Raw genomic sequence first — 18931 nt, forward strand, 5'->3', positions numbered from 1 at the left:
CGTTAAGTTCAACTTTTAACATTATTGGAGGGCTTTTGGTGGTGAAGGTGTGTATCCCATATACTTCCTCTTCATCCTCAGGTTCAGTTGCCTCTCCTGCTCGTTCATTGTGATCCTCGCTGGATGGGTCGTCCTCTCCTGACTCTGCCATGTGATGAGTCAGAGATCATTTGCACATTCGCTGGAGGTGCCCCATTGTTCCACAGCCCTTGCACACATAGGGCTTGAATCGACATTGATGAGTTCTATGGCTGCCCCTGCAGTGCCAACATGGTGCTAATAGATACGCATTCACACCCCAAGGTGGACTCTGAGTCACTCTAGGCCTGATCTCTGCAATCATGTGGGCCCTGCACTGTGCCGTTCTGCCTGCTGAAAACATTATTTTGTGCACGGTGCTTGCCGGTGAGCTTCGATTCTGTGAAGATATCTGGTTTGTGTTATCACTCGTGGATATGAAGGTTTGGGCTATCGTGATGGCCTTGCTCAGATCTAGGGATTCGGCAGACAGCAGTTTGCGAAGAGTGACCTTGTGGCCAATTCCAAACACAAAAATGTCCCACAATATTTCCCCCAAGGATCCTGCAAATTCACACTGCCCCGCAAGGCGTCTTAGGTCGGTGACAAAACTCGCCACGTTCTGGCCCTCGGAGCGACGGTGCGTGTAAAAACGGTACATGGCCATCAGGATGCTTTCCTTTGGCTTGAGGTGTTCCCTAGCCAGCGTACACAGCTCTGCATAAGATTTGTCCATTAGTTTGACCGGTTTGACCAGCAAATTTTTCAGGAGACCATATACCGATGACCCACATACGGTGAGGAGAATCGCCCTGCGCTTGATCGTTGTTTCAGCTGTGTCCAATTCTTTGGCCACAAAGTACTGGTCGAGGCGCTCAACGAAGGCTTCCCAATCATCACCCTCAACAAATCTCTCAAGAATGCCAACAGCAGCCATTACCACGTGAAAGTTTGTGATCCGTTACTCGTCGCCAATTTGTTATGTTCAGAATAAATCCACAGGACTATATTGCAAGCTCAAACTGTTGTGAACTTAGTCTCTTTATTCAGACTCCAGAGTGGGGAAGCAGCATGGTGAATCACCTTTTATATCTGCTTGCCCCAGGGTGCCCAGATGACCCTTAGGTCTCCCACAGGTGTGCCCCCTAGTGGCATGTCCTACATTTTGGTAAGGTTTACATACATACATAATAACACTGTGGGAGCTTGCTTGTGTGCAAATTGGCTGGCACATTTCCTACATTACAACAGTGACTGCACTCCAAATGTACTTTATTGGCTTGAGACGTCTGGTGGTCGTGAAAACCACTATATAAATCCAAGTTTTTCTTTCTTTAAATGGCAAGTAGTTTTATGATTCCAAAGCCTTAATAAGCAGGCAAAGCTGAAAGTCTACCTTAGGAGAAAGTGTAACATTTACTACCATACGTGAATATCTCACGATAGTATACCACACGAGTTACAACCGAAATTAAACCATTTTTGGACAGTCATCAATCAGGGACCGAAGTGTGCAGCAATAATATTATTTAAGTTTCTAAATTTCCTTTGTCTATTTTTAATGGTTTAGTTCTTTATTAGATGTGCTCCTCTTAAGAAAAAGGAGGCATGTTTTGTTTGATGACTCTAGGGCAAACCCAGTGTTTCCTTATTGGTTTGTTTTAGGCAAGGAATACGCCTCGACTGGATAAATACGCCCCAACTAACGCCTATATGTCCCAGGGTGTGCAAGCGAGAGAGAGCGTGGTGCGGTTCGGTATCGTATCTTGACGCTCCCTCTCTTGGATTCTTGCACCAATTCGCTGCTCAGTGCTCAGGAGGACGCCTCTCAGTTGAAACCATGACCACCAACGCTCCTTGTTCGCAAGCCGAGCGTCTCCAGGTTTTCAGAGGGACTTTTATTCACTCCACTAACACGTCCCCATTGGAGACTCTGGACCCTTGTGTGCTGGGAGTAAACCAGATGGGAAAGGTAGAGCGAACTCTGATTCAAATTTATATTTAAGGTTTTTTTGTAGAAAGAGTGGGGCGACCATCGGTTGTTGAATGTAAATTTTAAGGAGTTGTCGAATGGTGTAACTGTTAAATATTTGTTATTTAAAAACAATGGCGGGACATTTGTACGAGTAGGACATTTCCTGTCACAGGTCCAAATGTCAACGCCAGATGGTCAGTAAATAAGTAACCTGGGGTTTGTGAGGATTGAACACCAACTTTATCGAGTGTTGTATGCTTATCTATATCATATTATCAATGATCAAAACAATGTGTAGGACCGATTTTTAACTTGAGTTATATAAACCAGCCTCAACCTGTGCACAAATTGCATGTTCTGTGAGGCAATTTCCAGTTATTCTGAGACGCAATTTCGGTTTAGATTTGGGGTTATCTCCAATTAACTTTTTTTTATTGAGAATCCAAGATCCATAGTTTAGGACACTAACAACTTGATAACCCAGGTAGACTGTGGATATCCTACCAAATGTTGGATCCTATATTAAAGGTGCTATATAAATGCAAGTTGTTGTCATATTTTGGTCTTGTGCTTCCAAAGGCATTTTGGCAGTGTTGCACGTGAGTGACTATTAGTTAAACTTCGTGGGACACTCGGGTAGTTTGGAGTGTGAGGCTGGAGCTGTGGGCAAATCAAAAAAAGCCCAACTTTATGGGACAGTCAGAGGAGCAGTTTGGAGTTTGGAGTTTGGAGCGCGAGGCTGGAGCTGTGGGCAAATCAAAAAAAGCCCAACTTTATGGGACAGTCAGAGGAGCAGTTTGGAGTTTGGAGTTTGGAGCGCGAGGCTGGAGCTGTGGGCAAATCAAAAAATGCTAGCCACTGCAGCAGCAGAATCAACAGCGGTCTCAAGAGGGTGACAAAACCAGAGTGACGACAAAATAGACGTCATCAGAATGTAGATAGATGATTAGTGGCATCTCTTGGAGTGTGTGCGGCCTAGTGGAGGGGTTGGGACACAAGAGTGGGAGAAGCAGAGGTTGCAATCTGCGAGGAGGGGAGAGGTCGGAGCCCAGAGGTGGAGCAGTATGGACAAGACCAAGGGAAGGCACAGCATGGCTGGTCGTGAGGCTCCCATTGTGTATTATGAATTCCATGTTGAGGTCCTGTGGGAAGGAAGAAGGAAAGACAGTAGGAGTATGTTTGAGTTTTTGTGTGTATGTATTGGCACATGTGGCGGAGCCTGGTGTCCAGTCGTCTTGGATCTGTCAAGCCTGTGTGCTGGCTGGTGTGCAACAGCCACCCCATGTTAAAAGATTTCATGCACTGGCATCTTCCACTGTTTAAAATTAGTTCATCAGTCATCTGAGTGCTCTTTTTAGTGTGAAAGCAAGTCATCCTTGACCCTGAGGGAGTGCCTATGATGATGATGATGATGATGATGATGATGATGATGAGTTAAACTCTAAAGATGTGAAAAGTCGTGGTAATCTGGGATAGAGAGGAGGCAAGAAGAGACTGAGCGGTGAAGATGACAGGAGAGAATCACAGTTCTGGATAAGGGGTTGGCCATTTGGGACTGAGATAAGGAGACATTTCTTCACTATTCCAGAGGGCTGTGGATGCTCAGTTGTTGAATATATTTAAGGCTGAGATCAATAGACTTCTGGATCCTATTGAATGGTGGAGCAAGCTTGAGGGGTCATATGGCCTAGTCCTGCTTCTAATTCTTATGTTCTTGTATTAAGAGAGAAGGAAATGGGAAGGGAGGGGATGTAGAGCACAGGGGGAGAGGAGAAAGATGAGGGGGGGGGGGGGTAGTAGAGGGAAAGAGGGAGAAAAGATGGGAAGTGAAGAAAGGAATCGGAGCGGTGGAAGCATGGCAGAGGGGAGAGAAAAGCGGAGGAGGGATGAGAAAAGGACAGGCGTGAGGGGAAAGAGAAAAGGAGAGAAGGTGGAGATGATTAGGGAGAGCAGATGTGGGTAGGAGAGCTGAGATGAGGGGAAGGGGAGAGTGCAAGGATGAGGAGAGGAGTGTGTTAGCAAGAGTTGAAGGGAGGAGTGGAGGTGTAGAGAGAGAGAGAGTGTGCAGGGGAGAGGGGAAGCGGCTGGGAGAAAACGATTGAGCAGTAGAAGGGAAGATGGAGCTGGTGGAAGGGAGAGGGATAAAGGAAATACTTGCATTTATAGGATAGGATTTATGGGGATAGAAGGGAAGGGTAAAGGAGGAGGGGGGGGGTTAGGGGAGAGTAAAGGGGAGACGCGGGGTCTCTTCAGTTAAGTTGTGAACTGGATGGCTCCATCAGCATTTGACCACAGTTGGCTGCAATTGTCTTTCAAGATCCGACTTCATAATTTTAGTGGTTCAAACAACCTTCTATTTTCTCTTCTTTCAGATTCTATTTCCCCCCCCCCCCCCCTGCCCCCCCAACATCCCATTCTGTTTCAAAGGTGTGTTTTTTATAATTGCATTTGATGGCCTATGTAATAACCCTTGTAAAAATATATGCCAAGGAACCAGATGAATTTTCAAACTTCTCATCGCAACTCTCACTAAGGAACAGCTAGCAGAGAATCATAGGGGCTGAAATTGATGGTCTTACTGCTGGACTCGGCGGTTTCCCCATTTTTTTCGGCACACTCCCCTCTGTGGGAGATTGGTGAGGCCCTCACACTGGTGGTTTGGAAGGACCGCTGGGGAGCGTGCGCCGGCATGCAACGCCCCAAAAAATCCTCCCGCCCAAGATTCATCCGAGCGGTCACCCACCCCTGCAGGAGAAAAGACCGCTGCGTGCGAGCAAGTCTGACCAGGACGGTCGGTATGAAGACCTGCAAGAAAGGGTAAATGAGATTTTTTTTTTTACTTCTCTTGTAGCGATTTTGTGTTAAAGGGTCCTCCTGAAGGTTTTGTGATTTTTCTTTTTTGTGTGCATTCCACCCCCTCCACCCCCCACCCCAGGCCCGACTCCAGCCTCAATGTAACTTTCTCCAGGATTCCATTTGCCGCCCAGAATCCCCCCCCTCCCCCCTACTGCTCTCAACCACCCAGAACTGGCGTAACGCCTATTTTTGTCATCGAATGCTTTTTTTCCTCCTTTTTTGACCCAAATTCTGCCCAAACTACCGTCAGGATGGTAGCGGTCTTCTCTGGTAAATGGGCAGAACTTGTCTTTGATCATAGAATCATACAGCACAGAAGTTGGACATTCTAATGGAGTTTGTCATAGAAACATAGAAACGTAGAAAATAGGTGCAGGAGCAGGTCATTCGGCCCTTCGAGCCTACACCACCATTCAATATGATCATGGCTGATCATGCAACTTCAGTACCCCATTCCTGCTTTCACTCCACACCCCCTTGATCCCTTTAGCCGTACGGGCCACATCTAACTCCCTTTTGAATATATCTAACGAACTGGCCTCAACAACTTTGTGGTAGAGAATTCCACAGGTTCACAATTCCTTGGAATAATCCAGCGGTAGAGTACAAAACCACTTGAGGCGTTTGACGGGACTAAAGGGAGAGCTGTTGTAGGCCTTCGATGGGCCTAGTGGCCTTTCCCTGACTCTGGAGTTACCCTTAATAACCCCCCCCCCCCCCCACAATACTCTTTGTTCCTACAACCCTCCAACCTTCTTCACTGGGAGAGGAACGTACCAACTGAGCAGTGGGGGTGAGGACTAAAATTTAAAAAATCACCACCTTTCTATGATTTAAATTGGTTTTGTAAGTTTTCAATCTGCCTTAATCCTCGTTTGGAGTTCACCCCCGCCCTCCCCAGGTCATGTACCAGCCCCCCACCCAATTCTGCAACCTCCTCCCAACCCCGTAACACAGAAGTCAAGCCATTAATAAACACTTGAGAAAGTTCGAACATTATATTATTCTTGGTCCACACGCGTGTGCAGAGCAATAAGGTCAAACAACCGATTAACTGAATGAAGAGGAAAAAAAATTGTGATTAGCACAAGACAGAGCTGTGATTAATGTGGGAGCTGTTAAGTGCTGCAGTTTCTATGCACACCAGTAGGTGGCAATATATTCTGTCAGGTTATTGTCACTAAACATAGAAACAGAACAGGAATGTGATAACATTAAGTGAATTGCTTGACACAGGTCCCTATCGATTGCCCGGTCTGCTATTTTAACTCCAGCATTAACCAGTTTACCTTAAGTGGGTTAGCGCCGCCATTGAAATATCGGTCTTGCCTCGGTGGGCCTCGAGAGTCAGAAAGTTGTGGGTTCAAGTCCCACTCTAGCACATAACCCAGGCCGACACTCCCAGTGCAGTATTGAGGGTGCACTGCACTGTCGGAGGTGCCACCCTTCAGATGAGACGTTAAACCAAGGCCCCCTTTCCTCTCTCGGGTGGATCCTGTGGTGCTATTTCGAAGAAGAGCAGGGGAGTTATCCCTGGTGTCCTGGCCAATATTTATCCCTCAAGCAACATCACGAACGACAGATTATCTGATCATTATCCCGTTGCAGTTTTGAGATTTGCCTATATTACAACAGTGACTGCAATTTAAAAAGTACTTAATTGGCTGTGGAGTACTTTGGGACGTGTGCAAGCATTTGTTAAAGCATTAGAAATAAAAAATTACTGAACCCCAGCTATGTATTTTATGCAGCGAGTGGTTAGGATCTGGAATGACTGTCTAAAAGGGTGGTGGAGGCAGATTCAATCGTGGCTTTCAAAAGGAATTGGGATAAGTACCTGAAGGCAAACAAATTGCAGGGCTGCGGGGGAGTGGGACTAGCTGAAGTGCTCTTGCAGAGAGCCGGCACAGGCTCAACTGGCCGAATTACCTCCTTCTGTGCTGTAACCATTCTCTTCTAAGTGAGCCATTCTGCCCATCTAGCCTGTACCGGCTCCTTGAAAGAGCTATCTAATTAACCCACTTTCCCCAGAGCCCTGCAAACATGGCCACTTCAATTATTTATCCAATTCCCTTTTGAAAGTTACTATTGAATCTGCTTCCACCAACCTTTCAGGCAGCACATTCCAGATTGTAACAACTTGCCATATAAATTTTGTTGTCACCAATGGTTCTTTTGCCAATTGCCTTAAAATCTGTTTCCATTGGTTACCGACACTTGTGCCACTGGAAACTGTTTCTCCTTATTTACTCTATCAAAACCCTTCATGATTTTCAACACCTCTATTAAATCTCCCTTTGCGCTTCTCTGCTCCAAGTAGAATCATAGAAACATAGAAAATAGGTGCAGGAGTAGGCCATTCGGCCCTTTGAGCCTGCACCACCATTCAATAAGATCATGGCTGATCATTCCCTCAGTACCCCTTTCCTGCTTTCTCTCCATACCCCTTGATCCCTTTAGCCGTAAGGGCCACATCTAACTCCCTCTTGAATATATCCAATGAACTGGCATCAACAACTCTCTGTGGCAGGGAATTCCATAGGTTAACAACTCAGTGAAGTTTCTCCTCATCTCAGTCCTAAATGGCATACCCCTTATACTAAGACTATGTCCCCTGGTTCTGAACTCCCCAACATCGGGAAAATTCTTCCCGCATCTAACCTGTCCAGTCCTGTCAGAATCTTATGTTTCTATGAGATCCCCTCTCATCCTTCTAAACTGCAGTGAATAAAGGCCAATTGATCCAGTCTCTCCTCATATGACAGCCCAGCCATTCCTGGAATCAGTCTGGTGAGCCTTCGCTGCACTCCCTCAATAGCAAGAACGTCCTTCCTCAGATTAGGAGACCAAAACAGAACTCAATATTCCAGGTGAGGCCTCACTAAGGCCCTGTACAACTGCAATAAGACCTCCCTGCTCCTATACTCAAATCCCCTAGCTATGAAGGCCAACATACCATTTGTCGTCTTCACCTCCTGCTGTACCTGCATGCCCACTTTCAGTGACTGATGAACCATGACACCCAGGTCTCGTTGCACCTCCCCTTTTCCTAATCTGCCGCCATCCAGATAATATTCTGCCTTCGTGTTTTTGCCCCCAAAATGGATAACCTCACATTTATCCACATTATACTGCATCTGCCATGCATTTGCCCACTCACTCAAGTCATCCTGCAGCCTCTTGGCATCCTCCTCACAGCTCACACCACCACCTAGTTTAGTGTCATCCCAAACTTGGAGATATTACACTCCATTCCTTCATCTAAATCGTTAATGTATATTGTAAAGAGCTGAGGTCCCAGCACTGAGCCCTGCGGCACTCCACTAGTCACTGCCTGCCATTCTGAAAAGGACCCGTTTATCCCGACTCTCTGCTTCTTGTCTGCCAACCAGTTCTCTATCCATGTCAGTACATTACCCCCAATACCATGTGCTTTGATTTTGCACACTAATCTCTTGTGTGGGACCTTGTCAAAAGCCTTTTGAAAGTCCAAATACACCACATCCACTGGTTCTTCCTTGGCCACTCTGCAAGTTACATCCTTGAAAAATTCCAGAAGATTTGTCAAGCATGATTTCCCTTTCATAAATCCATGCTGACTTGGTCCAATCCTGTCACTGCTTTCCAAATGCACTGCTATTTCATCCTTAATGATTGATTCCAACATTTTCCCCACTACTGATGTCAGGCTAACTGGTCTATAGTTACCTGTTTTCTCTCTCCCTCCTTCTTTTTTTAAAAAAGTGGTGTTACATTAGCTATCCTCCAGTCCATAGGAACTGATCCCGAGTCAATAGACTGTTGGAAAATGATCACCAATGCATCCACTATTTCTATGGCCACTTCCTTAAGTACTTTGGGATGCAGACTATCAGGCCCCGGGGATTTATCGGCCTTCAATCCCATCAATTTCCCGCCTGATAAGGATATTCTTCAGTTTCTCCTTCTCACTAGACCTACTGCCCCCAGTACATTCGGAAGGTTATTTGTGTCTTCCTTTGTGAAGACAGACCAAAGTATTTGTTCAATTGGTCTGCCATCTCTTTGTTCCCCATTATAAATTCACCTGAATCTGACTGCAAGGGACCTACGTTTGTTTTCACTAATCTTTTTCTCTTCACATTTATAGAAGCTTACATGGCGGGTCACACATACCTGCAGCTGCACGTCCGCAGATGACTGAGTCCACCATCAAGGGTGATGAATGCAAGGCCATTAACGCCTTGTTGGTGCTGCGGGAGTGATCATCGTTTCCATTCAGGCCGATTCAAAGAGTACGTTTCCAAGGGCTGTGGAACAATGGGACACCTCCAATGTGTTAAACCTGCAAACCACCATGTTGCAGAGGAGGACAGATCCACGGAGGATCACGATGAACCAGAGCCTCAGAGGAGGCAGAGTTAAATGGGGTGCACACATTCACCATGAATTGTCCCCCGATTAATGCTGAATGTTGAACTAAATGGATTCCCGGTGTCAATGGAGCTGGACACTGGGCAAAAAGACTTTAGAAAGGTTGTGGTGCAACAAGGCCTCAAGGCCATTCTTCACTCCAGTTCACACGAAACGAAGAATTTACACGAAAGAACTGATTCCTGTAATCGGCAGTGCTACTGTAAAGGTCTCCTACGATGGAGCGATGCACAAGCTACCACTCTGGGTGGTACCGGGCGATGTTCCCACGCTGCTCGGCAGGAGCTGGCTGGGAACGATACGCTGGAACTGGGATGATGTCTGAGCGCTATCGCCCGCTGACGACCTTTTGTGCGCCCAGGTCTTAAACAAATTTCCTTCGATGTTTGAACCAGGCAGTGGGAAATTCCAAGGAGCAAAAGTGCAGATGCACCTAATTCCGGGGGCGTGACCCATCCAACACAAGGCAAGAGCAGTACCGTACATGATGAGAAAGGGTAGAGATCGAGTTAGACCGGCTGCAAAGAGAGGGCATAATTTCACCGATCAAGTGGGCCAGTCCTCAAGGGAGATGGCACCAGCAGAATCTGTGGCGATTACAAAGTAACTATCGATTGTTTCTCCCTACAGGACCAATACCCACTACCAAAGGCTGACGACCTCTTTGCAACGCTGGCGGGAGGAAAGACGTTCACGAAGCTGGATCTGACTTCAACCTACATGACGCAGGAACTGGAGGTATCTTCAAAGGCTCTCTCCTGCATCAACACGCACAAGGGTCTTTTTGTTTATAACAGATGCCCGTTTGGAATCCGATCAGCGGCGGTGATATTCCAGAGAAACCTGGAAAGCTTACTGAAGTCGGTCCCGCACACCGTGGTCTTACATAAGAACATAAGAACAAAAGAATTAGGAACAGGAGTAGGCCATCTAGCCCCTCGAGCCTGCTCCGCCATTCAACAAGATCATGGCTGATCTGCCGTGGACTCAGCTCCACTTACCCGCCCGCTCCCTGTAACCCTTAATTCCCTTATTGGTTAAAAATCTATCTATCTGTGATTTGAATACATTCAATGAGCTAGCCTCAACTGCTTCCTAGGGCAGTGAATTCCACAGATTCACAACCCTCTGGGAGAAGAAATTCCTTCTCAACTCGGTTTTAAATTGGCTCCCCCGTATTTTAAGGCTGTGCCCCCTAGTTCTCGTCTCCCTGACCAGTGGAAACAACCTCTCTGCCTCTATCTTGTCCATCCCTTTCATTATTTTAAATGTTTCTATAAGATCACCCTCATCCTTCAGAACTCCAACGAGTAAAGACCCAGTCTACTCAATCTATCATCATAAGGTAACCCCCCTCATCTCCGGAATCAGCCTAGTGAATCGTCTCTGTACCCCCTCCAAAGCTAGTATATCCTTCCTTAAGTAAGGTGACCAAAACTGCACGCAGTACTCCAGGTGTGGCCTCACCAATACCCTGTACAGTTGCAGCAGGACCTCCCTGCTTTTGTACTCCATCCCTCTCGCAATGAAAGCCAACATTCCATTCGCCTTCCTGATTACCTGCTGCACCTGCAAACTAACTTTTTGGGATTCATGCACAAGGACCCCCAGGTCCCTCTGCACTGCAGCATGTTGTAATTTCTCCCCATTCAAATAATATTCCCTTTTTTACTGTTTTTTTTTTTTTCCCCAAGGTGGATGACCTCACATTTTCCGACATTGTATTCCATCTGCCAAACCTTAGCCCATTCGCTTAACCTATCTAAATCTCTTTGCAGCCTCTCTGTCCTCTGCACTACCCGCTTTCCCACTAATCTTTGTCATCTGCAAATTTTGTTACACTACACTCTGTCCCCTCTTCCAGGTCATCTATGTATATTGTAAACAGTTGTGGTCTCGGCACCGATCCCTGTGGCACACCACTAACCACCGATTTCCAACCCGAAAAGGACCCATTTATCCTGACTTTCTGTTAGCTAGCCAATTCTCGATCCATGCTAATTCATTTCCTCTAACTCTGCGTACCTTTATCTTCTGCAGTAACCTTTTGTGTGGCATCTTATCGAATGCCTTTTGGAAATCTAAATACACCACCTCTATCCACCATGCTTGTTATATCCTCAAAGAATTCCAGTAAATTAGTTAAACATGATTTCCCCTTCATGAATCCATGTTGCGTCTGCTTGATTGCACTATTCCTATCTAGATGTCCTGCTATTTCTTCCTTAATGATGGCTTCAAGCATTTTCCCCACTACAGATGTTAAACTAACCGGCCTATAATTACCTGCTTTTTGTCTGCCCCCCCCTCTTTTTTTTTTTAAACAGAGGCGTTACATTAGCTGCTTTCCAATCCGATGGTACCTCCCCAGAGTCCAGAGAATTTTGGTAGATTATAACAAATGCATCTGCTATAACTTCCGCCATCTCTTTTTTAATACCCTGGGATGCATTTCATCAAGACCCCACCTAGTGATTATCTCTCCAGGTGCTCCCTTCCCACATTCCCGTGACCAGCAAAATTTTTGGCATGGTTTTTGTGTCTTCCACTATGAAGACCGAAGCAAAATAATTGTTTAAGGTCTCTGCCATTTCCACATTTCCCATTATTAAATCCCCCTTCTCATCTTCTAAGGGACCAACATTTACTTTAGTCTCTCTTTTCCATTTTATATATCGGTAAAAGCTTTTACTATCTGTTCTTATGTTTTGCGCAAGTTTACTTTTGTTATCTTTCTTTATTGCTTTCTTAGTCATTCTTTGCTGTCATTTAAAATTTTCCCAATCTTCTAGTTTCCCACTAACCTTGGCCACCTTTATATGCATTGGTTTTTAATTTGATACTTTCCTTTTATTTCCTTGGTTATCCAATGCTGGTTATCCCTTCTCTTACCGCCCTTCTTTTTCACTGGAATATATTTTTGTTGAGCACTATGAAAGAGCTCCTTAAAAGTCCTCCACTGTTCCTCAATTGTGCCACCGTTTAGTCTGTGTTTCCAGTCTACTTTAGCCAACTCTGCCCTCATCCCACTGTAGTCCCCTTTATTTAAGCATAGTACGCTCGTTTAAGATACTACTTCCTCACCCTCAGTCTGTATTACAAATTCAACCATACTGTGATCACTCATTCCGAGACGATCTTTTACTAGGAGATCGGTTATTATTCCTGTCTCATTACACAGGACCAGATCTAAGATAGCTTGCTTCCTTGTAGGTTCTGTAACATACTGTTCTAAGAAACAATCCCGTATGCATTCTATGAATTCCTCCTCAAGGCTACCCCGTGCGATTTGATTTGACCAATCGATATGTAGCTTAAAATCCCCCATGATTACTGCCGTTCTTTTTTCACATGCCTCCATTATTCCCTTGATTATTGCCCGCCCCACCGTGAAGTTGTTATTGGGGGGCCTATAAACTATGCCCACCAGTGACTTTTTCCCCTTGCTATCTCTAATCTCCACCCACAATGATTCAACATTTTGCTCATTAGAGCCAATATCATCTCTCTCAACTGCCCTGATATCATCCTTTATTAACAGAGCTACCCCAACTCCTTTGCCTTCTTGTCTATCTTTCCGAATTGTCAGATACCCCTGTATGTTTAATTCCCAGTCTTGGCCACCCTGCAACCACGTTTCTGTAATGGCCACCAAATCATACCCATTTGTAATGATTTGTGCCGTCAACTCATTTACTTTATTTTGAATGCTGTGTGCGTTTAGGTAGAGTGTTTTAATACTAGTTTTTAAAACATGATTTTTAGTTTTGACCCCTCCTGCAGCTCCTTTATATTCATACATATTGTCCCTTCCTATCACATTGCGGTTTACACTTACCCCAGTGCTACTCTGCTCTGTTGCCTCCTGCCTTTTGCATTCTTTCTTGGGATCCTATTCATCTGAGCTCTCACCCACTCTAACTAGCTCAGAGCCTTCTCCTGGGTTCCGAATACTCCTTGCATTGAGGCACCGAGCTTTCAAGCTTGCCTTTTTATTACACTTTGACCCTTTAGAATTTTGCTGTACAGTGGCCCTTTTTGTTTTTTGCCTTGGGTTTCTCTGGCCTCCACTTTTACTCATCTCCTTTCTGTCTTTTGCTTTTGTCTCCATTTTGTTTCCCTCTGTCTCCCTGCATTGGTTCCCATCCCCCTGCCATATTAGTTTAACTCCTCCCCAACAGCAGTAGCAAACACTCCCCCAGGACATTGGCTCCAGTCCTGTCCAGGTGCAGACTGTCCAGTTTGTACTGGTCCCACCTCCCCCAGAACCGGTTCCAATGCCCCAGGAATTTGAATCCCTCCCTGCTACACCACTGCTCAAGCCACGTATTCATCTGCGCTATCCTGAGATTCCTACTCTGACTAGCACGTGGCACGATGTCTTGGTCACAGGTCGGAACACAGTCAAACAGCTGTAGAACCTGGAGGAGTGCGTTTTCCTGGCGTTTGAAGTGGAGTTCCTGGGAAGGAGGATTGCGGTGGACGGCATCAGGCCCACCAACGCGAAGAAGGAGGTAATCGAGAACACACCGAGGCCACAGAACATGACGGAGCTGCGGTCGTTTCTGGGACTTTTGAATTACTTTGGTAACTTCTTACCGGGTCTCAGCACACTGCTAGAACCACTGCATGTCTTACTACGAAAAGGGGGCGAATGGGTTTGGGGCAAAAGCCAAGAAAATGCCTTTGTAAAAGCGAGAAAATTGTTATGCTCATAAAAATTGCTTGTGTTGTATGATCCATGTAGGCATTTGGTACTATGCATCGTCCTATGGCGTCAGGTGTGTATTGCAACAAGCTAATGATTTTTGGGAAACTGCAACCAGTTGCTTAAGCATCCAGGAATCTGTCTAAGGCTGAGAGCCTACAGCATGATTGAGAAAGAAGCGTTAGCCTGTGTCTATGGGGTAAAGAAAATGCATCAATACCTGTTGGGGCTAAAATACGAATTGGAAACTGACCATAAGCCACTTATATCCCTGTTTTCCGAGAGTAAAGGGATAAATACCAACGCATCGGCCCGCATCCAGAGATGGGCGCTCACGTTGTCCGCATACAACTATGCCATCCACCACAGGCCAGGCACAGAAAACTGCGCCGAAGCTCTCAGTTGGCTGCCATTGCTCACCACGGGGGTGAAAATGGCACAGCCCCCAGATCTAGCCATGGTTGTGGAAGCATTTGAGTGAGCAATCACCCGTCACTGCCCGGCAGATCAAAACCTGGACAAGTCAGGACCCCTTATTATCTCTTGTCAAAAGCTGTGTGCTTCACGGGAGCTGGTCAGTGTCCCAGTGAAAATGCTTCGCTACCGCACGAGACCCCACTCACTCACTGGGATCCCACCTGCTGAACTGCTCATGAAAAGAGCACTTAAGACAAGGCTCTCATTAGTTCACCCTGATTTACATGAACAGGTAGAGAGCAGGCGGCTTCAACAAATTGCATACCATGATAGCACAAACTTGTCACGTGAAATTGAATCAATGATCCTGTATTTGTATGAAATTATGGACAAGGTCCCAAGTGGCTTCCCGGCACTGTCGTGGCGAAAGAGGGGTGCAGGGTGTTTAGGTCAAACTTTCAAATGGATTCATTCACTGGAAACAGTTGGGCCAAATCAAACTCAGATTCACGGTCTACCCTGAGCAACCCACCTTGGACCCTACCTTTTTTGATCCCCCAACATACACACCAGTGGCAACCAGCACCATGGTTGACCACGAAGCAGAACCCATCATCCACAGCAGCCCAGCAGGGCCTAACACACCAGGCAGCCCAGCAAGGCCAGCTGCACAGCAGCCCAGCGAGGGCCCAACAAATGATTCAACAACACCAGCTTTCACACCGAGACAATCAACCAGCAAGTGCCGCAGATCGACTCATTATAAATAGTTACACTATCGACTTTGGACCGGCGGGGGGGGTGTTGTTATACATGTGGACTTGTATTTACTCTGTACAGCCACCAGAGGGCTTATCCCCTGGAGTCCCAAGGGATCCCATAATCCCTTGGGAGCACAGGTATTTAAGGAGACTTTACAGGTTGGAGTGGCACTCTGGAGACCTACAATAAAAGACTAAGGTCACACTTTACTTTGAGCTCAGTGTTCATACACAACTCTTTCTCCATACACAACAGTTTGAATTCAACCCAACAGCTGCGGTACAGGTTTGGCGTCAGGGGTGGAGGGAGTATCACACACACAATTTAATGCGATAAAGAACCGGATTATACCTTTCAGGGGCAAGAGTTCTACTTGCCAACAAAAACCATGGATGACTAGAGGTAAGGGACAACATGAAACTAAATTGCTTTAGCATTCTTGTTTCAGCATTCTTCTTTCCCTACATTACACCAGTGACTGCACTTCAAAAGTACTTAACTGCCTGTAAAGCACTTTGGGACGACCTAAGCTCCTGAAAGGTGCTATATAAATGCAAATTCTTTCTACTGATTTTCTAAAGAAGCTTCTTCGGACTGCACTTGTTTTGCTGCCAATGACCGATGTTTTTCACACTGGGAGCTGGTCCACATGATGATAATGAGGTAGACCATTGAAATGCATGCAGGGTCAGGGCACTAGGTTGAGTGGATGGATCTTCCTGCACTCCCCAGCTTCTGATCATACATAAATGTACTCAGAAAATATAGGCATTTATCTCATGGTGCACTTCTTGCCTCTCAAGCTGGTGGAAACTCAGTATTCCAAGGGGGAAAAACATATATTTTTAATCCAACTGAATTAAACCACATATCTTATTTTCTTGTAGATTGTTTTCATTGAGACTGTTGATAAAAAAGAGGAGTTGTCCCAAACATGGCATTTCAAGAAAGAGAACATCAGAGTCCTTCGACCAAGGTTAGCGAGCACTGTATATTATCGGACAATATCCTCACCCGTTGGCCACACATAGCAGGACACAAAAACTCTGCAAAAGGACATAGACAGGCTAATTGAGTGGGCAAAAATTTGGCAGATGGAGTATAATGTTGGAAAGTGTGAGGTCATGCACTTTGGCAGAAAAAAATCAATGAACAATTTATTATTTAAACAGAGATTGCAAAGTGCTGCAGTACAGCGGGACCTCGGAGTCCTGGTGCATGAAATACAAAAGGTTAGTATGCAGGTACAGCAAGTGATCAGGAAGGCCAATGGAATCTTGGCCTTTATTGCAAAGGGGATGGAGTATAAAAGCAGGGCAGTCTTGCTGCAGTTATACAGGGTATTGGTGAGGCCACACCTGGAATACTGCGTGCAGTTTTGGCTTCCCTATTTACGAAAGGATATACTTGCTTTGGAAGCAGTTCAGAGAAGGTTCATTAGGTTGTTTCCGGAGATGAGGGGGTTGACTTATGAGGATAGGTTGAGAAGGTTGGGCCTCTACTCATTGAAATTCAGAAGAATGAGAGGTGATCTTATCGAAACGTAAAAGATTGAGGGGGCTTGACAAGGTGGATGCAGAGAGGATGTTTCCACTGATGGGGGAGACTAGAACTACAGGGCATGATCTTCGAATAAGGGTCCCTCCATTTAAAACAGATGAGGAGAAATTTTTTCTCTGAGGATGTAAATCTGTGGCAGCTGGAACATTGAATAAATTTAAGACAGAAATAGACAGTTCCTTAAACAATATGGGGAGCGGGCAGGGAAGTGGAGCTGAGTCCATGATCAGATCAGCCATGATCTTATTGAATGGCAGATCAGGCTCGAGGGGCCGTATGGCCTACTCCTGTTCTTATGAAGTCATGAGGAGCAAGGCAGCACACTTGAGATTTGCCATTAAATGCACCCGGTGGTGTAGTTTTGCATTGGTTACATTGGTCCCTAAGGGTTCCGCTTGTTGTTCAATAGGGTTTCTGATTTGTAGCTCAGCTTCCTATTATCGTGCCAATTTTCTTATTCATTGCTGAACCTGTGCCCATCTACTCTGCAGAAATGTCCTGTTTTGCTTTTCAATTCAGTATAATGCTTCCCTCACACATGACTGAGTAGATAGAAAAGGCAATGTTGGAAGGAGGAATATGAGAGATGTCCAAGTGTCCATGGAAAGAGCCACTTTATATGATTTTGTGGTTATTATGTTGAAACATAATGCTTTCCAAGGGGAATGTAGAAGAAGGCTTCCTGAGTATGTGAAACATATATTCCTGAGGGATCGCATTGAATTGAATTTTATGATAAAGGATAGCATCACAGCATTAACTGCATTCTCTTCTGTTCAGGGAGGAATTCTTTATTCCGGGATTGGTTGACACGCATATCCATGCATCCCAATATACCAACATGGGGTCTTCCCTGGATCTACCACTTCTTCAATGGTTAATCAAATATACATTCCCTGTTGAAGCCAAATTCAAAGACCTGAAGTTTGCAGAGGATATCTACACCAAAGTAGTGGTATGCACAACAGTGAAACACCTGATAAAGTACCCCAATTACAGCATTACCCTATTTCTTCCACAGATATGGTAGGAGATTTGCAAGGATGACACCAGATCTTAGAGGTTATAACTATCAAGAAAGACTGAACAAGCTAGGGCTTTTTTCTCTAGAAAAGTGAAGGCTGAGGTGAAATGATCGAGGTCTTTAAAATAATGAAATGGTTTGATGGCATAGACGTAGAGAAGATGTTTCCATTTGTGGGAGAGTCTAAAACCTAGATGCCATAAATATAAGCTATATTAGAGAGTAATAATATTAGGAGACTTTAATTACCCTAATATAGATTGGGAAAAACAGTGCTAAGGATATTGAAGGAGAAGAATTTCTGATATGTGCACATGAGAACTTTCTCGATTGATATGTCTCCAGTGCAACAAGGAAGGAAGCAGTGTTGGATCTGGTCTGGGAAATAAAGTGGGGCAAGTGGAGTGTGTTACAGTCGGAGATCATCTGGCAACAGTGAGCACAACACAATTCGGTTAAACATAAAAAAGAAAATACTGCAGATGCTGGAATCTGGAATAAAAGGAGAAAATGCTGGAAATTTCAACGGGGTCAGGCAGCATCTGACGAAGGGTCATCGACCCGAAATGTTAACTCTCCACTGATACTGCCTGACCCGCTATAATTCGGTTTAAAGTCATTATGAAAAGAGAACAGAAAATATCGAATAATAACTTTTATTTATGTAGCACCTTTAACGTAGTAAAACATCCCAAGGCGCTTCACAACAGTGTTACAGACAAACAGATACATTTGATACTGAGCCACAAAAGAAGAAATTAAGGCAGATGACCAAAGCTTGTTAGAGGTAGGTTTTAAGGAGCGTCTTAAAGGAGGGCGGAGAGGTTTAGGGAGGGAGTTCCAGAGCTTAGGGCCCAAACAGCTGAAGGCACAGCCACCGATTGGTTGAGTGTGTGTGTGTGTGAATATAGTACTCCGTTTGAGCCTTTAGTGCATGAGAGAGAGAGAGATAATGTAAATGTTGGTCCCTTGGGGGATGAGACCGGGGAATTAGTAATGAAAAACATGGAGATGGCAGAAACTCTGACAAATATTTTGTATCAGTCCTTGCAGTAGAGGATATTAACAATATTCCAACAGTGGATAGTCAAGAGGCTATGAGGGGAGGAACTTAACCCAATCACAATCACTAATGAGGTGGTACTCAGTAAGATAATGGGACTAAAGGCACGGAGATGTGTGGGGTTGCTGACCCATC

General features: G+C 45.3%; 1 protein-coding gene across 1 annotated transcript in view; it reads left to right on the forward strand.

Annotated features, from left to right (window-relative positions):
- The first annotated feature begins 1858 nt into the window (after nucleotides 1–1858).
- gda (guanine deaminase) overlaps nucleotides 1859–18931 on the forward strand; it is a 93186-nt gene continuing 76113 nt past the window's right edge. Inside the window, exons 1-3 of the mRNA XM_070877054.1 lie at nucleotides 1859–1990; nucleotides 16037–16125; nucleotides 17490–17664. Coding sequence (XP_070733155.1) covers nucleotides 1859–1990; nucleotides 16037–16125; nucleotides 17490–17664 — 396 coding nt within the window. The remainder of the gene's footprint in view (nucleotides 1991–16036; nucleotides 16126–17489; nucleotides 17665–18931) is intronic.

This window comes from Pristiophorus japonicus, chromosome 1 (assembly GCF_044704955.1).
Source record: "Pristiophorus japonicus isolate sPriJap1 chromosome 1, sPriJap1.hap1, whole genome shotgun sequence".
Classification (NCBI taxonomy): Eukaryota; Metazoa; Chordata; class Chondrichthyes; family Pristiophoridae; genus Pristiophorus; species Pristiophorus japonicus.